General features: G+C 47.9%; 1 protein-coding gene across 1 annotated transcript in view; it reads left to right on the forward strand.

Annotated features, from left to right (window-relative positions):
* kcnh1b (potassium voltage-gated channel, subfamily H (eag-related), member 1b) overlaps positions 1-18,350 on the forward strand; it is a 76,944-nt gene extending 58,594 nt beyond the window's left edge. Inside the window, exon 11 of the mRNA XM_056279987.1 lies at positions 17,484-18,350. Coding sequence (XP_056135962.1) covers positions 17,484-18,350 — 867 coding nt within the window. The remainder of the gene's footprint in view (positions 1-17,483) is intronic.
* The last annotated feature ends 6,987 nt before the right edge of the window (positions 18,351-25,337 follow it).

Below are 25,337 nucleotides of genomic sequence, written 5' to 3' on the forward strand. Positions count from 1 at the left end.
ACCACTAGGGCTCTGGTCCTACCTTAGGACTCTGGTCCTACCTTAGGGCTCTAGTCCTACCTTAGGGCTCTGGGTAGGACCACTAGGGCTCTGGTCCTACCTTAGGGCTCTGGTCCTACCTTAGGGCTGTAGTCCTACTTTGGGGCTCTGGGTAGGACTGGATAAGAACCGGCGGTGCTTTGCGAAAGGTCAGTTGTGCCGCTAACGCAGGTGTGACCGGGCAGGGAGGGCAGTAGAGAGGCGGAGTCCGTCTATAGCTAGGTACAACAGAAGGAATCTCTGTTGTCTGTCCTTCAAGTTTCTCGACAATCATCCGATCGACTTCACACTTGGCAGGTGTCCTGCTGAGGACCCACGGAAGAGCAGTGTTGAGTGGGAAGTTTGGAGGAGCGGTTCTCCGGAAAGCTGCAAGCAGCGCAGTTTCAGCAAAGCTCATAAAACTTTGAATCGCTGCTTCTGCTTCTGCTCCTGCTTCTGCTTCTGCTTCACTTCCTGCGGAGTCAACGAGCGGAAACACGAACAGCGCCAGTCTTCCATTGCAACCCACTCTGTGGTTGGAGGGGGGATTACACCCGTAGTCCTTCGGGTGTCAAGTTGTGCGGCTGAGTGGTTCTCGAGAAAGGCTGCAAGCAGCAATGGCGGAGGCCAAGCAGCCCGTTGTTAACGGGCCATGCATTAGTCGATAAACTGCTACAGTTTCAGCACAACAACAGAAATAAAACAAACACACTGACAACCAGACAGCTGTATTTAGGGAGGCTGACAGCCCAGAGCTTGCTAAGGCTCGGAGCTCGTTATGGTTCAGAACTTGACGCTCAGAACTCATCAAGTCATGTTTTGTCAAAATCAGCTAAACTTCATAGCGCCAATTTTGAAAATCTGAACACAGATGTTATCTTTGACCTTTGCATTACGGGAAACAAGTCAGCTTCCTGTAGAGGTCAAAGGTCGCGTGCTGATGAATTTGACAACATTTCTGTTTATTGGAAAGCAACCACAATGAACGGACAGCTCTGACTGACGTGTTTGTGATGCTTCAGTCTTGTTTCATCCTCTTGTTCCACACTTAGTTGAAAATGAGATATTAAGATATTTGCATAATGTTGTACATACAGATGCTTAATAATCAATAATGTTCTTGTGTCTTCACTGAACATCCAACCAAGACTAATTCCTGGTATGTGCAAACTTAAATGAAACTTAATCTTCTAGACAACCACAGCTGTTATGGGATGGCCCAGCCTGCCGCAAAAACAGATGTTTAACCTTTGTGGGTCTGGCCCGTCTGAATCAATCAAATCAAACTACAAAATCAAATCAAACTAAAAAAAGTTTTGGTTTTTCTTCTGGGACTATGTAAGCTAACTGCTAGCCCACGGCCCTGCCCGAGAGGAAACACCAGGCGGTCTGGTGGCGGCCTCGCCCAGCGTCGCCTGTGCAGTGCGTTTGTGTCGTCATGTGGAGTGCGGGGAGGTGTGTCGAAGGTGTCTGGCTGGAGAGCTGGCGTTGGAGCCTGGTCTGCTGCATCCGATGGACCCAGGGACCACGGCCCCGCCTGGAGCTGTGCCTGAGGAGGAAACCCCAAGGGCGGTCTCACAGGACGCGGAAGCAGGGCAGGCTAAGCTAACTGCTAGCCCATGCAGACCGGCGGTTCCGGCAGCCATCCTGGCTGGCGTTGGTTCTCTGGGCAGTAGTTTTTGGACCGTGTTGCACTGGGTGGACTGTTGTTGGCTGTTTTTTTTTTTTGTTTTTTTGTTGCTTTGTTCTCTCTGGTTTTGTATGTTTTTGGTGGTGTTTGTGGATATGTGTTTTTGTGTTGCACTGCTGTGGGCTGGGAGAAGTGGCATTTAGTTTCTTTTGGTGTACGTAGAACACAATATGAAATGACAAATAAGTTGTCCCTGATCCTGAGGGCCATTGCCAGCGTGACACCACAGAACCTAAACTGGGACATGTGTAGTGGAGTTGAGCTGTGATTAGAGGACGTAGAAAGTGTGGGTGAACACGTCCGTCCCTGTCTGGGTTAAAAACCAGTCACTTGTGTTTTCACGGACAAGACACCAAACCGACTCAGTATTTTCTACCTCTACGTTTAACATTAGCTGGAAGCAACTTGAAGTAATGCAAATATACTGTGCAAATGATCAAACGCAGTATTCAAATGACCAGTGTTTTATGAATACAATAGGTTGTGTTACCAATACAACATAAGTATTCTACCAGGGATCAGTGAGATGTTGCACACATTCACACGTTTGACAGCGACGCCTCCCAAAGTCCAAACTCACTGAGACAAACTACTGACTCTAACGTGTCCAGAGCTGCGAAGGCTGTATGTGTGTGTGTGTGTGGGGGGGGGGCTGGAAATAGAGTTGTGTGTCGATGGTGAGATGCTGCAGGAAAGGTCTAGAAAACATTATTTGGAATTTTCCAGAAAATGACAGATTCTCTGGGAGAGATTTCCTCCCTGGCTCAGAGTCCAGTTCCTCCTGTTTTCCCACCTTCATCATCTCCCTCCTCAGTTGGTGAAATGCCTCCCTCGCCTGCTGGCTCCTCCTCTCCCTCTCCCTAAATCAATGTGAAGGCCGCGGTGCAGGCGGCTCCTGTTCTGCCTCGCTGTGCATTAATGATGTGCTGGGAGAGGACTGACCCTTCCCGTCCGGCATCATCAGATAAAATGCCACGCTCACCTCCAAACCCTCCACCTCATCACTCCACCATGCAAACGACCACAACTAAAACCACAACCACAACTTCTTCTCCCCAACTACGTTTTCAACAGGCCTGACTATCGGCAAGAACTTGGTGATGTGGTTAATACCACGATGCAGATTAAATATACTTGGTTAATACCACGATGCAGATTAAATATACTTTATTAATGCCACGATGCAGATTAAATATACTTGGTTAATACCACGATGCAGATTAACTATACTTGGTTAATACCACGATGCAGATTGAATATACTTGGTTAATACCACGATGCAGATTAAGTCTACTTGGTTAATACCACGATGCAGATTAAATATACTTGGTTAATACCACGATGCAGATTAAATATACTTGGTTAATACCACGATGCAGACTAACTATACTTGGTTAATACCACGATGCAGATTAAATATACTTGATTAATACCACGATGCAGATTAAGTCTACTTTGTTAATACCACGATGCAGATTAAATATACTTGATTAATACCACGATGCAGATTACGTCTACTTTGTTAATACCACGATGCAGATTAAATATACTTGATTAATACCACGATGCAGATTAAGTCTACTTTATTAATACCACGATGCAGATTAAATATACTTGATTAATACCACGATGCAGATTAAATATACTTGATTAATACCACGATGCAGATTAACTATACTTGGTTAATACCACGATGCAGATTAAGTCTACTTGGTTAATACCACGATGCAGATTAAATATACTTGGTTAATACCACGATGCAGATTAAATATACTTGGTTAATACCACGATGCAGATTAACTATACTTGGTTAATACCACGATGCAGATTAAATATACTTGGTTAATACCACGATGCAGATTAAGTATACTTGGTTAATACCACGATGCAGATTAAGTCTACTTGGTTAATACCACGATGCAGATTAAATATACTTAATACCACGATGCAGATTAAGTCTACCTGGTTAATACCACGATGCATATGTCACAGTTCAATACACTGTGATATGATGCTGCAGAAACTGTGATCTGTTGTAATGTTTTTTCAAAACATTTTGGAAAGACAAAACAGTCCAACATGCACCACAACAGAGTAATCAGAGTTATAGCTAGTGTGTCGCTGACCACGCCTGTTGTTGTCGTATACTGCCCATGCCCCCTAGGGGTTAGAGATGAAACTACAATACCCAATTGTCCCTTGTCCTGACCCTGTTATGGATGACCGGGACAACAGGCACGGGAAACGGAAGACTGTATTTTGTGTTGACCAACCACATAGCCGTGTTTTCGTTTCATACCATGTTCGTGAAAATGTCCTGTTGTAGGTTTTCCCGTTGTCCTTTGTTCGCTGAGTAATGTTAGTCTGGTCTATCAGGGCCAAGCTGCTTAATTACTAACTTGTCTTGTAATTGTAGGCGTTTAAATTTTATTCATATTTTTTAATAAACTACACTGTTAGACACAGCAGGTGCAACAATGCTGGTCGCCATTTCTGCAGTATTCTAAACGTGCGGACTAACTCAAGAAAACAGACTGCGGAGTACGGGAATAGGGCAGACTCATTTCTGCCCCGATGAGCCTCTATTGGCTCGTATTGCAGTTCCCATCTTTGACCACAAGGCGCTATAATAAATCTGCCAGCGAACGCGGGGCGCTGAAGTCTCCTGCCCCAATATTGCGCAACGCACTAAATTGAGACCGAATCCCTGAAATTACGGTTTTAACTTTAAAAGATCAAAAGTTGTTGACTAGTTTGATTCAGTAATTGCAAAAAAACTATGTAATATTTATAGCAATGTAAATTATGTCCCGCACACATTTACAGCGATGTATAATGTTCAGCAGCCAACACTTGCACCGGCGTGGTATGCGGGACGCACTGGCTAGAAGTGGCGCGTCAGACGGACCGACTTCCGGCCTGAACACCACACTTGCGCGCGCTCTCTCCCTCTCTCTACAAGGCTTCGCAGCTCCCTCTGCTGTTGCAGCATCACTCGCTGGCGTAGAGAGGCAGTAGACCAACGTTACACAAGAAGCTTTTTCACGCAACGTCGTCACAACGGAGTTTCGTCAATCGCATGTATCAGCCCTTGTAAGTTGCAAGAAACTTAGTTACATCAAGTTGAAACTGTTTCAACTTGATGTAACAAGGTTCATGCAACAACCAATCAGAGCGTACCCGTCGTTTGATGTCACGTCACTCCGCAAATCTGACCCGTTCTGTTCTGTTCTGTTCTGTTGGACTTTCAAATCCCGACATTAAAACCGCGATGGAGAGACATCTACCAACATGGACCTTCACAAGGAAACTTGTTTAAAATGCAATGTCCACAAGTACATTTTTTTAAGATAATAAATCAGTTTAAGAGATACATGTGTTAATTTAAACAGCTCTACCAGTTCGCAATGGGGGCATACAGCACTTTTGTCTTACTTAATGTCATTTGAAATTTGTATCCATTCTGTTGTTCGCTCCGAAATGTAGGCTGGTTAGAAATGCAATTAAATCTTCAATACATGAGAAAGTTTGACTTTGTGCCGAGAATGCGGACACAGCTCTCACTTTGGTTGTACAAGGACCGGATGGCTTGTAGCAACTGCCCCGGTACCCCATACTCCCGCAGTACCCCCCACAGAGTGCCCTAGGGTACACGGCCGTAAGGCTTCCCCAAGTCCACAAAACATATGTACTAGACTGGCTGGTCAAACTCCCATGCCTTCCTCAGCACTTCGGGAAGAAGGGTAAAGAGTTGGCCCGGTGTTCCACGGCCAGGACGAAATCTGCATTGTTCCTCCTGGATCCGAGGTTCGACAATCGGTCGGAGCCTCCTTTCCAGCACCCTAGAGAGGCTGAGCAGTGTGATGTCCCGATAATTGGAGCACAGCCTCCGGTCCCCTTTTTTAAAAATGGAAACGACCACCCCAGTCTGCCACTCCTCAGGTACTGTCTCCGACCTCCACGCGACACTAAACAGGCGTGTCAGCCAAGACAGCCCAACAGTGTCCAGAGCCTTCAGCATCTCAGAGTGAATCTCATCCACACCTGGTGCCTTGCCACCGAGGAGCTTCTTAACTACCCAGAGACATCTGCCAGGGATATGGGTGGAGCTTACCCCGCGTCTTCACACTCTACCTCCTCCACTGAGGACGTGTTAGCCGGGTTCAGGAGCTCTTCAAAGTGTTCTTTCCACCGCCCGACGACATCCCCAGTCCGGGTCAGCAGTTCCCCTCCCCAGCTGAATACAACCTGACTCAAGCCCTGCTTCCCCTTCCCGAGTCGCCGGATAGTTTGCCAGAACTTCCTTGAGGCCAACTGAAAGTCCTCCTCCATAGCCTCACCAAACTCCTCCCACACCCAAGTTTTTGCTTCCACGACCGCCGAAGCTGCAGCCCTTCTGGCCTCCCGGTACCTGTCTGCTGCTTCAGGAGACCCCGGGGCCAACCGAGCCCCAAAGGCCTCCTTCTTCAGCCTGACGGCTTCCCTCAACGCCGGTGTCCACCAGCAGGTTCTTAGGTTGCCGCCTCGACAGGCACTGATGACCTTATGACCACAGCTCCTGCCTGCCGCATCTACAACAGAGGCTTTGAACATGGCCCCCCCAGACTCCATGTCCCCAGCCTCCCTCGGGATACACGAGAACTTCTTCCAGAGGTGGGAGTTGAAGACCTCACGGACAGGGGCCTCCTCAGAATTGCATCGCTGGCTTCATCAGAACACGACCTCCAGCATGCACTGGGGCGGTTTCAATTCAATTCAATTCAATTTATTGTCATTAAAAAGAATGTGCAGGAGGCACATGTTAAAAATTAAATGAGGGCTGTGGCTTCTCCAAACAGTGCAAGAGAGACACAGACAAACACAGCAAACACAGTATAAGATATACACACATGAAGACCAAAAGCTAAAAATAAGTTAAAAGAGAGCTGGAGTACAAAATATTTAAAAATATCTACAGACATTCAGTGGGTGGCCAGGTTCAGGTGGGCAACAGCTTGTGGAAAGAAGCTGTTTCTGAGCCTGGTAGTGGGCTCTGAGGCTCCTGTAGCGCCTCCCAGAGCACAGGGGGGAGAACAGTCCATGGTTGGGGTGAGTGGGATCTCTGCTGATGCTCAGACCCCTTCGAAGGCAGCGTTTGTGATAAATATCTTTTCTGGCTGGGAGCTGGGTACCGGTGATGTGCTGGGCCGCCTTGACGACCCGCTGCAGAGCTTTCTGGTCTACTGAGGTGCAGTTGCCGTACCACACTGAGATGCAGATGGTCAGGATGCTCTCTATGGTGCAGTGGTAAAAGTTGGTGAGAATTTTGGGGGGTAGACGGGCGCTCCTCAGCCTCCTCAGGAAATGCAGGCATTGTTGGGCCTTTTTCACAAGGGCCTGGGTGTTTGATGTCCACGATTGCAGCTGAGTGTGAAATGGCCGGGATGAGAGTCAGCACCTCCAAGTCGGAGGCCATGATTCTCTACTGGAAAATGGTGGATTGCTCCCTTTGGGTTGGGGATGAGTTGTTGCCTCAAGTGAAGGAGTTCAAGTATCTCGGGGTCTTGTTCACGAGTGAGGGTAGGAAGGAGCGGGAGACTGACAGGCGGATTGGTGCAGCATCAGCAGTAATGTGGACGTTGTACCGGACCGTTGTGGTGAAGAGGGAGCTGAGCCAGAAGGCAAAGCTCTCAATTTACCAGTCAGTCTTCGTTCCACCCCTCACCTATGGTCATGAGCTTTGGGTAGTGACCGAAAGGGTGAGATCACAGATACAAGCGGCTGAAATGAGTTTCCCCCGTAGGGTGTCAGGGCTCTCTTAGAGATAGGGTGAGGAGCTCAGACATGTGGAGGGAGCTCGGAGTAGAGCCGCTTCTTCTTCTTCATGAATGCAACCAAGATGTGTGAACAAGTTTCAAGTGTGATGTCGGTCATGGGAATCAGACAAAATTCGTGGTGCTGATAATATGAATTGAAGACAGGCAAACATGGACCACTGACTGGCCTATGGCCACAGGAAGCTGAGTCAGTTCATCTGGACACAACGTTTATTTATCTGTCCATAAGCGTCGTGTCCAGATGAACTGACCCAACTTTCCGTGGTTTTCTTAACCGGATTACCGAGCATGCGTCGAGACACTGGCTACTGGTCTGTTCAGACGGGGAGCGATGACGAGCCCAAGTATTTCCTTTTCAGTGAGAGGGGAGTGGGCAGGGAGGCGCGGGCAATCTGTCAGGCGGAGTGACAGGCAGGCCCAATCCCGTGAAACTGTTGCGCTCGTGCTCGTCTCACGCACACGCCTGCCCGCTGACAGGGTTGAATTGTCTCGAACTTGCGACGCGCAGTGTCACCCCGCAAAGTGATCCTTGGCGTGTGAGTTCGTTATGTTGCTTTACTTACACTCTTTATTTCAATATTTCTGGAACATCTGTTGGGCGGCACCGTGGTGGAGTGGCAGTTAGCGCGGACGCCTCACAGCAAGAAGGTCCTGGGTTCGAGTCCCGGGGTAGTCCGACCTTGGGGGTCATCCCGGGTCGTCCTCTGTGTGGAGTTTACATGTTCTCCCCGTGTCTGTGTGGGTTTCCTCCGGGGGCTCCGGTTTCCTCCCACAGTCCAAAGACATGGAGGTCAGGTGGATCACCGTACTACATTGTTCCGAGGTGTGTGTGAGTGAGTGTGTGTGTGTGTGTGTGTGGTGGTGGTGGTGGTGGTGGTGGTGGTGGTGGTGGGGGGGGGGGGGCGGGGTCGGTCCTGTGATGGCCTGGCGGCCTGTCCAGGGTGTCTCTCCGCCTGCCGCCCAATGGCTGCTGGGATAGGCTGCAGTATCCCTAAGAGCAGGATAAGCAGTTTGGATAATGGTTGGATGGATGAAGGATAGCATTTAATATGTTAAAGTAGTAGTAGTAGTAGTAGTAGTAGTATATTTTAATATGTCATAGTAGTAGTAGTAGTATATTTTAATATGTTATAGTAGTAGTAGTATATTTTAATACGTTATAGTAGTAGTAGTAGTAGTATATTTTAATATGTCATAGTAGTAGTAGTAGTATATTTTAATATGTCATAGTAGTAGTAGTAGTATATTTTAATATGTTATAGTAGTAGTAGTAGTAGTAGTAGTAGTATATTTTAATATGTTATGGCCTATAAAGAAAATACAGTGGTACCGGCCGGGATACGGTAGTGAACATAAGCCGTTTCCGTGGTTACCACGCGTAGAGCGCCTGTCTGATCCCACGAGGAGCGTGTTGTTGAGAGCCCGCGGGGCCACAGACGGAGTCTCGCCTACCTTCTGAAATGACCATAAAGCCTGAATCTACGTCGTGTGAAGTGGAACCCACTCAGAACCCCCCGGACCCTAAAAGGACTAGTGCACATGGCGGTGCTAATGATGTCGGCTTTAACAGTGGCAGAAGTACGTTGTTGTGGCGGTTATGTAATTCCACTCTGTCCCCAACGAACAGACACACGAGCTCAGACGCTTGTGGTGTCCTCACCTCACTGACCCGAGAGCCCAGCGTCTCTGCACCGGGCAGTAGAACGGCGCCCGCTGGTTTGATCACAGTGATACGTACACTCACTGGCCACTTTATTAGGTACACCTTGCTAGTACCGGGTTGGACCCCCTTTTGCCTTCAGAACTGCCTTAATCCTTCGTGGCATAGATTCAACAAGGTACTGGAAACATTCCTCAGAGAGTTTGGTCCATATTGACATGATAGCATCACGCAGTTGCTGCAGATTTGTCGGCTGCACATCCATGATGCGAATCTCCCGGTCCACCACATCCCAAAGGTGCTCTACTGGATTGAGATCTGGTGACTGTGGAGGCCATTTGAGTACAGTGAACTCATTGTCATGTTCAAGAAACCAGTCTGAGATGATTGGAGCTTTATGACATGGCGCGTTATCCTGCTGGAAGTAGCCATCAGAAGATGGGAACACTGTGGTCATAAAGGGATGGACATGGTCAGCAACAATACTCAGGTAGGCTGTGGCGTTGACACGATGCTCAATTGGTACTAAGGGGCCCAAAGTGTGCCAAGAAAATATCCCCCACACCATTACACCACCACCACCAGCCTGAACCGTTGATACAAGGCAGGATGGATCCATGCTTTCATGTTGTTGACGCCAAATTCTGACCCTACCATCCGAATGTCGCAGCAGAAATCGAGACTCATCAGACCAGGCAACGTTTTTCCAATCTTCTATTGTCCAATTTTGGTGAGCCTGTGCGAATTGTAGCCTCAGTTTCCTGTTCTTAGCTGACAGGAGTGGCACCCGGTGTGGTCTTCTGCTGCTGTAGCCCATCTGCCTCAAGGTTCAACGTGTTGTGCGTTCAGAGATGCTCTTCTGCATACCTCGGTTGTAATGAGTGGTTATTTGAGTTACTGTTGCCTTTCTGTCAGCTCGAACCAGTCTGGCCATTCTCCTCTGACCTCTGGCATCAACAAGGCATTTTCGCCCTCAGAACTGCCGCTCACTGGATATTTTCTCTTTTTCGGACAAATCTCTGTAAACCCTAGAGATGGTTGTGCGTGAAAATCCCAGTAGATCAGCAGTTTCTGAAATACTCAGACCAGCCCGTCTGGCACCAACAACCATGCCACGTTCAAAGTCACTTAAATCACCTTTCTTCCCCATTCTGATGCTCGGTTTGAACTGCAGCAGATCGTCGTGACCATGTCTACATGCCTAAATGCATTGAGTTGCTGCCATGTGATTGGCTGATTAGAAATTTGCGTTAACGAGCAGTTGGACGGGTGTGCCTAATACAGTGGCCGGTGAGTGTATGTACCCACACGCTCTTTGTCATGAAGAGGAAGGAGGTGGAAGTGAGACTAATTTAGCCAATGGTTTAGACAAGGTGGGGTTTCTTCTGATGGGAATAATCACACTATAAAGTCACACGTCCGAGCCTGGTCATCAACTGCCTCAGATCAAATTCAGATTATTCACTGACCAACTGAGGCCCAAGAACCGAAGGGAATATGATCGGATGGCTGCTAATTTAGTAACCCAGATCAACATTTTGATGGGCTTTGAGAATACAAATCCGTGTGCAGCCAATGTTCTTCATTCTCCATGCTTCTTATAAACTTAAATAATTATAATAATATCTTTCAGGTATTACACACATACAAGTTTGAAATAAATGGCACTGCGCCCCCTAGCTGTGCCCCCTGCTCCCCCTAACTGTGCCCCCCCCCCTCAGGTCAATCTCTCTCAAAGTGAACATATATATATATATAGTTTATACACATAATTCTGCTCTTTCCCTTCTCTCCCCTCAGGTAAAACTGCTGCTACAGTAACACTGCATTCTTGCCTCTTCTCCATGCAGTACCAGTTACAAGGCAGTGAATCATCTGCTGCTGCTGCCAGTCGTGTCTTGTCGTTAATATGTCGGATGCTAAGCTGAACAGACAGTGTGGACAAAGCTTGATAGGGCTTGCTAGTACACACATATATAGAGATTTTTTAGCCATTTCATTGGATGAAAGATGCTTTGGTAATAATGATAATACTAGTGATCATAATAGGAACAATGATAATCTGAGATTAAGAGGGTCAAGGTCTTGCTACTTGCTCCAGTCCAAGGTGGATTGGATTAGCATGAGAGGAGAGAAAGACAGGCTGACGGACAATGTGATTATTTCTTCTTTGTGGGGACGATGGGACCAAATTGGTCAGTTCAAGACTGTAGCCCCCCCCCCACCCTTGTTCCCTACCATTCCTTGGTCAAAGAGTCACCCAGAGTCTCTTTGTCATGAAGAGGGGGTAGTTTCCACCACAATGGACCCTCCAGGACCGCCTCCCACGACACTCAAAGGGCTTTCACACCTCCCTCTGTTATCAGGCCCTTACCATATTACATGAAGAGGCCCTTTTAACACCCCCTTTGTCCTGCTAAACATGAGCCCCCAGGCGTCCATTCAGACAATGTAAACATAGCATAGCTGGTCTGTGCTCAACGATCAGGTAAGCTGCATACATATGTCCATTGCCTTCACAGCCTCCCTTCTGATTACTTTTACAGTTGACCGTGGAACGTCCAGCAGGGAAGAAATTTCACCAACTGACTTATTGCAAAGGTGGCATCCTATGACAGTACCACGCTTGAATCCACTGAGCTCTTCAGAACGACCCGTTCTTTCACAAGTGTTTGTAAATGCAGACTGCATGGCTAGCTGCTGGATTTATACACCTGTGGCAATGGGTCTGCATGAAACACCTGAATTCAATGATTAAGAGGTGTGTCCCAATACTTTTGTACATATAGTGTATCTGTGACTGATGCCCTGCTGGCACATCTGCATCTATATGGCATGTTAGTTTTCCATCTTTTTGGCGCCAGACCGCAGACTGTTTCAAGCCCCCAGCTGTAAGTCGGTCTGTGACCAGCGCTTTACAATATTCTGTTCCTCATGTACTAACACGATAGTCATTTTCACTTATCCATGACCAATTAACTTCGCCAGCTTCAACCAACCTTCGACCAGGGTGAACTGTAGGGTCAATGGTTAGTAAACAGCTATCTCTATCACACGTATCTCTCCTGCACAAAAAGACATTCATCCCCCGTCATCTTTACATCAGGCTATTTTTCCATGGTGGGGGCGAAAGGTATTGAATGAGAATGTAACGGGGGTCATCGTTACCATATTGTTATCTTGCAGGGAATCAAAAACCCATAAAACGGGACCGACAATCACAATAGTTGCTGTTGTAAGACAATACATCGCTCCCCTGACACTAAAGCCCATTCTGCTAAAAGGATGCCAGGGCCTGCTTTCAGGTACGGGCCTCATCACTACAAAGTACCTCAATGGGGCCCTATTGTTGTCAGACTCCATTATATAAAGAATGCTTTTCCCTGTCGCGTAGCAACCGTTGGCTCTCGGTAGGTTTTTAAGCCTCAGTGAGAACTGGCCACGTCTACTTCTCTTCCTCGCTTGTGAGCGGAGCGGGTCTCTAACCCTGGACCTCCGTCTCCAGTGGTGGCACCTTCTTGCAGTGGCTGGCGTGTGTCCAGCTGACTCTCCCCTCCACCTTCACTGCTGTAGGTGTGGTCAAGAGCACTTGGTGGGGCCCCACTCATGGGGGTTCCTCCAATGTTTCCTCTTTAGGTCCTTCATCAGCCCCCAGTCTCCTGGCGTCAGGCCATGTAGCTGACCCTCTGTTGGCTGTGGAAGTGCTGACCTCACCTGCATGTGAATAGCACTCCGCATTTGGTTTAACTGCATTCAATAGTTCAGCATCACATCCTCCATGAGGTCTGAGCTGAGGACCTGCTTCTGTGGGGGAAGGGCTATTCCGGTGTTCATGGGTGTGTCTGTGAGGATTTCAAGAGGTGACAGACCTGTTGCAGCCCTCCCTCTCGCTCTCACGGCTTTGCGGCAGTGCCTTTATCCACGCGAGTCCTGTCTCATCACAACATCTGAGCAGTTTATGTTGAATCGTCCCGTTTTCTCTCTCCACTGCTCCACCACTCTGTGGATGACGGGCACAGTCTTGCCTCAGATTAATGGCCAGAAATGTTGAAAGTTGTTTAAGAGCACTATTTACAAAGTGAGTTCCGTTATCACTGCTGGTCTTCCGTGGTGTTCCCCATCTGGGAACAACCTCTCTTACTAGCACCTTTGAGAAAACATCAATGATCACAAGACAAGACTTCTTTCCCTCACATGGCGTTAGTTCAGTGAAATCCATCCTGAGGTGAGGTCAGGGGGAGGGTGGCTTGAGGCTTGTGTGGTTTGCCCTCTTACGGCGTTATTTTCCAAAAAATTTAACCATTTTGAACAAACATTTTAGGAATAATTTGTGAAACCTCTCAGAAACCAGTATTTGTTTGCTGTGTCCACCATCCCCCCTTTTGACACATGGTCAATTGTGCCATGTCCCATGTGCCAATTTTACATAATAAGGGAACTAAAACAAACACGTAGACAGTCACGTGTGCCAAAATCATGTGCAACTCCAAATACGTATCTGCTATCAGTGTACACAGTCAACAATTTTCCTTCCGCTAGTCGGTTTAATGCAATCAGTTCAGCTGCCTGTGCAGACAAATGACCACAGCAAAATGCTCTTTCAGTGATGTCACGATCATCCACTACTGCATACCCAACTTCAATTTGCCCTGTAACTGGGTTTTTCCTAGCAGATCCATCAACATACCGTACATAGAGTTAACGAGGGGCCTTTCCTCTCAAGCCGCATACTTGTGCTGCCGTGGTTAAACAGCCACGCGGCTCCCCCTCTGCAGCAGTGGGGAGCAGGGTGGCTGGGTTTAGAATTGTGCTACGTCAGACCTCAACATTAGCCTCAGATATATTAGGCAGAGATGGAGGATGCTGTTATATGTCAGCCTACGTGCTGGAGACAAGCGAGCCTTTTTCTGGTCTAGCAGAGTAGAGGCCACTGAATGAGGTGGGACTTTCGGATACCCGACTATATCCCATGACGACGCACTCATGGCTTTCTGTGCTGCCGCTGTTGCTCGTAGACAGGGACGGGTAGGTCCAGTGCTGCACTGTCTAGACAGGGACGGGTAGGTCCAGTGCTGCACTGTCTAGACAGGCACGGGTAGGTCCAGTGCTGCACTGTCTAGACAGGGACGGGTAGGTCCAGTGCTGCACTGTCTAGACAGGGACGGGTAGGTCCAGTGCTGCACTGTCTAGACAGGGACGGGTGGGTCCAGTGCTGCACTGTCTAGACAGGGACGGGTGGGTCCAGTGCTGCACTATCTAGACAGGGACGGGTGGGTCCAGTGCTGCACTATCTAGACAGGGACGGGTGGGTCCAGTGCTGCACTATCTAGACAGGGACGGGTGGGTCCAGTGCTGCACTATCTAGACAGGGACGGGTGGGTCCAGTGCTGCACTATCTAGACAGGGACGGGTGGGTCCAGTGCTGCACTATCTAGACAGGGACGGGTGGGTCCAGTGCTGCACTATCTAGACAGGGACGGGTGGGTCCAGTGCTGCACTATCTAGACAGGGACGGGTGGGTCCAGTGCTGCACTATCTAGACAGGGACGGGTGGGTCCAGTGCTGCACTATCTAGACAGGGACGGGTGGGTCCAGTGCTGCACTATCTAGACAGGGACGGGTGGGTCCAGTGCTGCACTATCTAGACAGGGACGGGTGGGTCCAGTGCTGCACTATCTAGACAGGGACGGGTGGGTCCAGTGCTGCACTATCTAGACAGGGACGGGTGGGTCCAGTGCTGCACTATCTAGACAGGGACGGGTGGGTCCAGTGCTGCACTATCTAGACAGGGACGGGTGGGTCCAGTGCTGCACTATCTAGACAGGGACGGGTGGGTCCAGTGCTGCACTATCTAGACAGGGACGGGTGGGTCCAGTGCTGCACTATCTAGACAGGGACGGGTGGGTCCAGTGCTGCACTATCTAGACAGGGACGGGTGGGTCCAGTGCTGCACTATCTAGACAGGGACGGGTGGGTCCAGTGCTGCACTATCTAGACAGGGACGGGTGGGTCCAGTGCTGCACTATCTAGACAGGGACGGGTGGGTCCAGTGCTGCACTATCTAGACAGGGACGGGTGGGTCCAGTGCTGCACTATCTAGACAGGGACGGGTGGGTCCAGTGCTGCACTATCTAGACAGGGACGGGTGGGTCCAGTGCTGCACTATCTAGACAGGGACGGGTGGGTCCAGTGCTGCACTATCTAGACAGGGACGGGTGGGTCCAGTGCTGCACTATCTAGACAGGGACGGGTAGGTCTAGTGCACTGTCTAGACAGGGACGGGTGGGTCCAGTGCTGCACTATCTAGACAGGGACGGGTGGGTCCAGTGCACTATCTAGACAGGGACGGGTAGGTCCAGTGCTGCACTGTCTCGCTTTAAGGAAAAACATGCCACTGGTCGCTGCTCCCCGTGTTCTTGTGGGATGGTTTAGATGAAGAACTCAAGGAAAGCAGGAGTTTAAATCGATTCAAAAAGAGGTACAAAAATATTTTAAAGAGGTACAAGGATAACAATAAAAATAATAATCATCATCATCATCAGCATCATCATTACATTTATGAGGAGAAGGTTTTGTGCCTCTCATGACCGTGACACCTTTAGTGGATGCTGTTATTGTTGTTTTTTGGAAATCATTGTTATTGTTTTTGATGTTTGTTTTTGTTGTTTTGTTGTTTTTATTTTTATTGCTTTTAATATTTCTTCATTGAGTCATGTGAGACAGATATTGAGAATGACATACTGTGATGTGTGAGAAGCTAAGTTTCTTATTTAGGTTCAGGAACTGAGCATTAGAGAGGGGCAGGAAATGATAAAAGTAGCAACTTCCTCTTGCTCCTTTTCCAACATATATTTGTTGGAGTCTCTATTGAGCATTCTTTTGTTGAATTCTTCTGGTTTTATTTTTGTCATCTGTTGTTTTTTGTGTTTTTTTATGCTTACTCATTTTCTGTCATTAAATATAAAAGAAAAAAGACATTTGATTAAATTTGATTTGAGCAGTTAATCCTCAGGACCCCCAGACAGGTAAAGGGGATGTTAGTAGGGTGAAGCAGCAGTGTGAAGACGAGGTTCTAGTTAACTGGCTCAGAATAAATCCATGACTCGTACTTCACATGGAGACATGAGCTGCTGCTCCATTTGTAAGACCTACAGCGCTGCACCTTTTACCAGCGGTGTTACAAAACAAGAGAAACAGACAACCAATGACAACTGTCATATATATATATATATATATATAGTTCAGAAAAGCCCTTCAGTTGGAGGAGAGTGAGGAAAGGCAATCTGATGCAAGAGTAGGACATGGTAAAACCTGTAGGTTAAGCTCACAAGCAGTATCCCCCCAAAGTGTATAAAGCCCCCCTATGTGAAGCATTTAAGGGGGACCCCCCCCGTTATAAAATGAATTTAGGCCTTGGGTTCAGGAGAAACCAGTTTACTGAGGACTGCAAGTGAAGCAAGTCAAACCTTTTTAAAATATTTTCCTTCAACTCAGATTTGTTTTGTAAGTGATGTCTCTTATTCTGTTTTTATATTGTTGTTTTTAACTTCTGTGTTGTTTATACTTTCTATTCCTCTGTTAATCTTTTAAAGGCATCTTTATTTTATAATAACTAATCATTTTAATCTTAATTTGCTTCAAGAACGCTTTTGTTTGACAGTTAAACCATTTTCATACTTTGTTTTAAAAAGGCCTTAAAAAGAATGACATATTATTTTTGATTAATATTCAGTGACTTCATTCATTCACTCAGTCGTTGATTCATCAGCCTGTCTTGGCATCAGGCAGAAATGATCACTTCTATTAGTAGTAAATTCTACTGTTCCCCTTGTGAACCAACACTCTGGTATGCAGTGATCAGTTGGTTTTCTGTGACGTTCTCCAGTGAAAAGCACCTGTAGGAGAACAGACCTCCTGCTGTTAGCTCACGGGCTCCTGGTCCAATTTCCACCTCTCAGGATCTCCAGTGATCCACTTCTGGATGAAGGGCTCAATGCCAGCGGTGTGGCTCTGTCAGGAAAACCTGCAATCCCAGCACTGGCAGACGGATTTGCCCATGGACTGCGTTCCCAAACCCAGACCTTTATGTCCCCACACTCAGAGACGTTCACTTACCCGGGTCAGGGTTTGAACCCACTCAGTGTTTTTATCTGCTTTTAATTTTGAAATGTGTTCCCATGGAAATGTTGTTTTAAATCAAATCAAGCCAGCAGGTTAATGTCACCGGAGAATTCACTGGTTGGTAAAATAAACGTTTTCAACGGTAAAAAGACACTCCCTTATTTTTGTCTCGTAACAGATTGTCTTCCGAAAGATCAGCGATGTCAAACGGGAGGAGGAAGAGATGCTGAGGAGGAAGAACGAGGCGCCGCTGAACCTCCCGCCCGACCATCCTGTCCGACGCCTCTTCCAGCGTTTTCGGCAGCAGAAGGAAGCACGTCTGGCTGCCGAGAGGGTCACTCAGGGTGATGGGGACATGGAGAAAGGTTCTGCTCACCTCGAGAAGCCCCCAATCCAGGAGGTGCTGGCTTCCACCAGCATTGTAATGGTGACCGAGAGCCCCGCCACACCGATTGCCTCTTTCACCCCTACTGCTTCCTCCAATTCCACAGCCTCCTCTTCCTCCAGGACCTCCAGCCGAGTCACCCTCCATGCCCCATCTGCCCAGAATGGAAACGCCAGTGGCTGCAAATCAGTGGAGCCACCAAAGGCCAAGGGCTGGGGCCGTTTTAAAGAGTCGGTGGTGAAAGCTGAGTCGTGGACCAGTGTGTCCAAGGCTGAATCAATGGACACACTCCCAGACAGAACCAAGTCTCAGAACGAGATGTGCCTCAAGAAAACTGACTCCTGTGACAGCGGCATCACCAAGAGTGACCTGCGATTAGACAACGTCAGTGATGGTAGAACACCGCAGGACTGCAGCCCTGCCCAGTCCGAAGGCAAAAGGGTCTTTTGTCCAATACCGGAGCAGAGCATGCAGGCCTCCCTCCTGGAGCTGAAACAGGAACTAAGGGGAGATATTACTTCTCTGAATGGGCGAATGGCAGTGCTGGAGGCTCAGCTTGCTGAGATGCTTCAACTTCTCAAATCCACCAAGAGGTCCAGGTCCATGTTTGAGATCTCCAGACCATCCTCCCTGGACTCGGACAAGGACAGCCTCTCATAAACCAGACACAGCATCCATTCATTAAGATTTAAACCGAAAGCATCCTGATCTTTGGATGTTGGGGAGGGAGGAGAGAAGGAGTGGGATTAGCATGTGAAACTAAGGGATTTTGTTTGGTCATTGGGTGACGTCATTTTGACCGGGCTGGGTTGTCTTGAATAAAGATGCACTGTCAGGGTCACTTTCTTTCTACCACTGGGTGCTTTATTAACAGTACTACATGTTATCCAGAGAACTCTTCAAAAGGCCTAAAAGGTGTGGGGTGTTTTTTAGTTTGTTTTTCTAATCCAGTTCTGAAGAATGAGCTTGAGAGTACCAGTAGACTGACTGGTTCAAACGACACCTTTGACCCTATAGATCTTGATTTGATTATGCAAACATAAATCACTTCATTTTAATCATATTCAGTGCCATGATGAAAGAAGAAGGAAGTCATGTTCCCGGAGCTGAGGTGATGGCTCTGACAAAGATGCAGAGGCTGCATATGCAAAAAAGACGATGTGCACAAATGGCAATAGAATCTACACTCAACCGTCGACTGTGCTTCCAGACGAATGATACGCCTCGGATTCACGAGGTTGTGGCCTTTTTATATCAAGTATGACTGAGATCAGAATATCTTTTTTTAATATTATTTTTGGTCAGTTTTTACCTTTTATTAGATAGCAACAGTGAAGAGGCAGACAGAAAATGGGGGGGGGTATGACATGCAACAAAGGTTGCTGGCTGGAATCGAATCAGCAGTAGTTGCAACCATGTGGTCTGAGCTGTAACCATTCAGCTACGGAGGTGCTCCAGAATATCTCTCTTAATGAGCCTTTAACATCGCAACACAGGTGAATCCTGGAAGACCTGGAACGTCTACTACCAGGATGGATGGGATGCTGTTGGTTAATTAGTGCTTTTTTTTCTTAATAAATCTGTTTTTAGACGTCAGGAAACCAGTGGTCTGCATGTTCTAATGACAGTCAGCCCCCAGTTCCTGCAGGTTTTGCTCTTCAGTGGACATTTCGGCCGGGGTGGACCCGGTCCCACTAAACCAGTGGTTAAGACTGAGCACCACCATGCTCACTGCACAGTTTATGGTAGGCTAAATACACACGACTTTTTCAAAAGCTGTTTGCTAATAATTTGACCCCATTCTAGATTCTGAATAAAAATGACACATTAGGTCACTTCGCCCTTTTTTGATTTTTGATTTTTACTTTTGTATCCACACCAAGTCAACTGGTTTGAGTCAATAAGGGTTTCGTGTTCCTAGAGGAACACGTTGGATCCCTCACCTTTGTTCCAAGTCAACGTCTCGTGTTCCACGTGCACACAAACTGGGTTTCCATCACACTTTTTTATGCAAACCTTTAAGTAGCAAAAACTCAGTACTTCATTTTTGTGGCGTCTGGGTAGCGTAGCGGCCTATTCTGTTGCCTACCAACACGGGGATCGCCAGTTCGAATCCCCGTGTTACCTCCGGCTGGGGCCGACCTCCTGGCCGATCAGCCAGTGGGTCGGCTGATCGGCCAGGAGGTCGGCCCCATTAGTCGAGCAGTTAGCGATGTCGCCTCATGGTGCAGCACAACCCCAGATCGAATCCTGCAGCGGGCGGAAATGCGCTCGGTGGCAGCGGTGGGATCCGGAAATGTCCAGAAGCGTGCAGGTCCTCAAAATAAGCGTGAGGGCATGCTTCCGGGAGAGGGTGACTACTGTAACCTGCTAAAAAAGACTCACTGGCTGATAGGCCAGGGGGTTGGCCACCTTAGGCGAGCAGTTAGCGATGTCGCCTCATGGTGCAGCACAACACCGGATCGAATCCCGCAGCGGGCGGAAATGCGCTCGGTGGCAGCGGTGGGATCCGGAAATGTCCGGAAGTGTGCAGGTCCTCAAAATAAGTGTGAGGGCATGCTTCCGGGAGAGGGTGACTACTGTAACCTGCTAAAAAAGACTCACTGGCTGATAGGCCAGGGGGTCGGCCACTTTAGGCGAGCAGTTAGCGATGTCGCCTCATGGTGCAGCACAACACCGGATCGAATCCCGCGGCGGGCGGAAATGTGCTCGGTTACACAGGGTTAGCCGTTAGCTGTTGCTAGCTTTGGACTGTGATAGTTGTGTGTTGTAGCGGTGATGAAAGACAAGATGGTTTTTATCCAACCGAGCATCAGTCGTCTCTTCACTCTCCGGTCAACCAAACGGCTTCTGTCTGAGTCCTTTTCAGTCTGGATTTGATCTCTCCCCATTTCTCTAACTTTGTCCCTTTCTATCTATATATGTTGGTTCAGGTGTGCTTGTCCATAGAAACAAGGGAGGTATGGCGTACAGTTTAAATCAGGAGAGAAAAGGAAAGGCTTTATGACAACAGCTTGTTGCACTTTAGTCCTCTGTTGGTTCATGTCGCTGCCAGTGTGTTTACGTCCGTGGAAAGGGGGGTTTCCTGCTTGGTTTGGTTGGATAAACCGCTGTGTGGAAGTCTGTATCCCCTTCCTGTCGGGCGGGAAAGAGCTTAACATGCCCCGCCCACCGCAGTCTGAAGACCAAAGAACTACTTCCTGCTCTGTGGGACTTTGTAAAATCCCCTCATGTCCTCCCGTTGTCTGTCGTCTGGTCCTTCCCGTCTTCTGCTGCATGTCCACACAGTCTGGAAACAGGTGCTGTCCAAACACATACCAGTCAATATGGCTTGTGTAGTATCTGTACTGTCTTGACGTATAATGACAGTAAATATCATAATACAAGTAAATATAACGTGACTTGTAAATATAACTAGTAAATCATTATAATGTGACCGGATATGACTGGTTTCTGATTTCTCCATTTAAAAACACAGGAGGCGGCTCAGCTGACCAGTTCTGTTGTTTGGTTCCCAGTCCCCCTCTCGTGTTTATCTGTTGTTGATATTCACATCACTGAACAGCAGGGGGCAGCACTTAGGTGGAAATGACAAACTGCAGCTTTAAGAGCCACATGACTGCACTGGAGGTTACTACACCGGACGAGTTCACGGATTGTAGCACCAGTCTCTGGTGCGTCAGTCAGTTTAGAGTTAAAGACAAGTATTATTGGCTGTAAATACAAGCTTTTCAGTTTCCTTTGGTGCACGTGTGTGGTTTTATTATGTTACACTCATTAATTGCCTGTTGCTTAGACAGGGAGTTTGTATACAACAATGTTGGGGAGGGGACAGCTTTGTTTTTGTTGGGATTGAATTCCTTTTGGAGGGTATTATATCACACAGTGCACCTTCAAGGATAGCGCTTACGGCTGCCATTTATGTAGAGGAAGCTTGTATGAAAGTCATCTGCATCGGTTTCTGCGGTCTGTCGTCTCCTCACAGACTTTTGTCTGTCTCTGCTTGGAATGACCCCCACCACTATTTCAGTGTCCAGCCAATGAGCTGCCAGGAAGTTCTTGTTTGTGACTGGTCTGGACTGGACCGCACTATTTGAATTTGTCTTTTCTGTGGTTTAATCCTGGCTGAAGCTCAACATTAGCACCATCCATAAACGTGTTTAAATAACAAAAGTACCCTGTGCAGGAATACCACAGTATACTTCAGTATTTGCTGTGGTATTTGCACCCACGTAACGTGGGTGGTGCGGTGGCCCAGTGGTTAGTGCTGTCGCCTCACGGCAAGAGAGTCCCGGGTTCGAACCCCGGGGTTGTCCAACCCTGGGGTCATCCCAGGCTGTTCTCTGTGTGGAGTTTGCATGTTCTCCCCATGTCTGTGGTGGGTTTCCTCCGGGTGCTCCGGTTTCCCCCACCATCAGAAAGACATGCATGTTAGGGTCAGTACTCCTGTCTGTGCCCCTGACCCAGGCATGGCAAGACGAACTGGAGTCGGTCCCCGGGTGCTTCACGGCGGCTACCCTCTGCTCCTAGTAGCTGAATTTGGGGATCAAGGATAAAGTATCTCAAAATAAGAGTAAAAAATAGCCACGTGGTATTGAATATTTGAATGCTTTAATCCCGAGGGATGCTGTCGTCTTTTCTGTCTTGTCTGAAAACTTCCCAGGAAGCTCGAGTGTCTAAAAGAGAGTGTGAGATGCACATCTGTCCCAGCTTTGATGTCTTGTGGAGGTGGAATAATACGCTGTGATATCAGGCGGTTATCACCATGGATACTGTTTCCATGGAGCGACTGGTTGTTGCCGTGACACAAACACGTTTGGTCCCTGCATGACACCGATGTGTGACTTATTTTTCTTTCGTAAAGGAGAGAAACTCAAGATTGGGTCTCACCAAATCCTCGCTGGACTAACTGCCGACACATTTCCAGTGTGTCGCTTTGTGAACTCCTTCTCTCTGCCTGGATGTTAAAGTTCATGTGCACGAACACACCACGACACCCCGACAACCAATCACGCGCGTTTCATGTTTGTGGAGGTTTCACACTTAGAGAGAATGAAACGACAACACCCACTAATATAGTCCCACATTTTACCCGCGTACTGACTGGAATGACAACTGTATTTATGGCACAAGATATATTTGTAAAACAGATGTCCAGTGTTAACATTAAATGATTTTATACTGAGGACACTTTCTTTGTGTGTGTGTTTTTTCTTTCCATACCAGTAAGTAACTTCTACCAAAGACGTTAAGGTCAAAGAAGTTTCCACAAAAAAAATCTGTAAAATGAAGTTATTTGGAAATATTTAAAAACAAAGAACATTACGTAGTAATATTGACGCTAATTAATATTTATTTATTCAACTCATCCGCGGGTTGGGGATGAGTTGTTGCCTCAAGTGAAGGAGTTCAGGTATCTCGGGGTCTTGTTCACGAGGGTAGGAAGGACTGGGAGACTGACAGGCGGATTGGTGCAGCGTCAGCAGTAATGTGGACGTTGTACCGGACCGTTGTGGTGAAGAAGAAGCTGAGCCAGAAGGCAAAGCTCTCAATTTACCAGTCAATCTTCGTTCCAACCCTCACCTATGGTCATGAGATTTGGGGGGTGACCAGAAGGGTGAGATCACGAATACAAGCGGCTGAAATGAGTTTCCTCCGTAGGGTGTCTGGGCTCAGCCTTAGAGATAGGGTGAGGAGCTCGGACATCCAGAGGGAGCTCGGAGTAGAGCGGCTACTCCTTTGCGTTGAAAGGAGCCAGTTGAGGTGGTTCAGGCATCTGATAAGGAGGCCTCCTGGGCGCCTTCCTTTTGAGGTTTTCCGGACACGGCCAACTGGGAGGAGACCCCGGGATAGATCCAGAACTCGCTGGAGGGACTACATGTCCAATGTGGCCTGGGAACACCTTGGGATCCCCCAGGAGGAACTGGAGGGCGTTGCTGGGGAGAGGGACATCTGGAGTGCCCTACTTAGCTTGCTGCCACCACGACCCGACCCTGGAGAAGCGGCTGAAGATGAATGAATTATTCTCTCTACCCACTGGATCCCATTCAGGGTCACTGGAGTGTATCCCAGCATGCATTAGGGAGGAAGCAGGAGGACACTTTGGACAGGTATCCCAGCGTGCATTAGGGAGGAAGCAGGAAGACACTCTGGACAGGTATCCGAGCATGCATTAGTGTAGCTCAGGGGTGGGCAATCTTGTCCAGAAAGGGCCAGTGTGGGTGAAGGGTTTTGTTCCAACCAAGCAGTTACACACCTGATCTCACTAATCAACCAGCAGAGTCTTTGCTGAGGAACTCGACTAGGAGACACAGGTGTGTAACTGCTTGGTTGGAACAAAGACCTGCACCCACACCTGGCCCTTTGGATAAGATTGCCCACCTCTAGAGCCCCTTTTACCCCAAGACTATAGAGGGCAAGGCCCTAGGTTCCCTCACTGTAATCCAGTTTACATTTATGTTAGTTTGGGTTCCCTAATTAAACCAGTTCTCGTGAAATGAACAACCTTTAGATGAACAATCAAACAAGACAAAGTCGCAACTCGAGATATTTAGTCACTGTAAAAATAAATAAATACAAATAAAATGAATACTGCACTTTCACTCTATCAGGCCCAATACAGGTCAAATACTAAACTACGGTAGGGGCCTGTTTCAAAAGTCCAAATCACACCCATTAAGCATTAACCTTAAGTAAAGCCGGCACCTATCAAGCTAATAAAGAGGTCCTCAACAACCCGCCCCGCTGCAGGCCTGGTGTCACGTGACCTTCACTCAGCGAGCTAAACGGACAAACTACTCACCCAGTTCAGGAGGACAGGACGGCACTTCCAGAATGTTCCCACAAGGACAGATAATGGCGGTGCGCGCGAATGGTCCAGGCGCGGGTGCAAACGAGACGAAAGGCTTGCTTCCGGTGACTTGTTCCCACGTGAGAATCCCACGTAGCCAGAGGAGGTCTGAGCAAACCCTGGTGGCTCAGACCGCTATCTGGTGCTTCTGGTCCCGTACGAGTGTTCTTTTAGTAGCCGCGTAGGTTCACCGAGCTAGCCAAAAAGGCTACTATATCAGCTAGCTTAGCTAACTAGCTGGCTGGCTAACGACATCTTTTAGTAGCTGAACTAGCCAACAAGGCTACTACATCAGCTAGCATAGCTAACTAGATGGCTAACGACATCTTTTAGTAGCTGAACTAGCCGACATGGCTACTACATCAGCTAGCTAGCTGGCTAACGACATCTTTTAGTAGCTGGACTAACCAACAAGGCAACCACATCAGCTAGCTTAGCTAACTAGCTGGCTAACGACATCGTTTAGTAGCTGAACTAACCAACAGGGCTACCACATCAGCTAGCTTAGCTAACTAGCTGGCTAACGACAGTCACGGTGAACTGGAGGATGACGCAGTAACATCTAACCGACGTTCACTTTACATCCACCAGTATCACGTGTATAGCTACACCTTCCAGTAATGTGCGATTAAACTTGTAAGCCATAAGACTGACGTTTGCTACGTTTTCCATCTATCTCCCCTCACAAGCCTCCCCCTTCTCTCTTCTTCATCATCTTCTTCTTCCTCTCTCCTCGTCCAACCGCTTGCCCCTCCCTTCGCCGTGACACTTCCCCCTTACTCCTGATTGGCCTTACG

Source organism: Lampris incognitus, chromosome 5 (genome assembly GCF_029633865.1).
Source record: "Lampris incognitus isolate fLamInc1 chromosome 5, fLamInc1.hap2, whole genome shotgun sequence".
Taxonomy (NCBI): domain Eukaryota; kingdom Metazoa; phylum Chordata; class Actinopteri; order Lampriformes; family Lampridae; genus Lampris; species Lampris incognitus.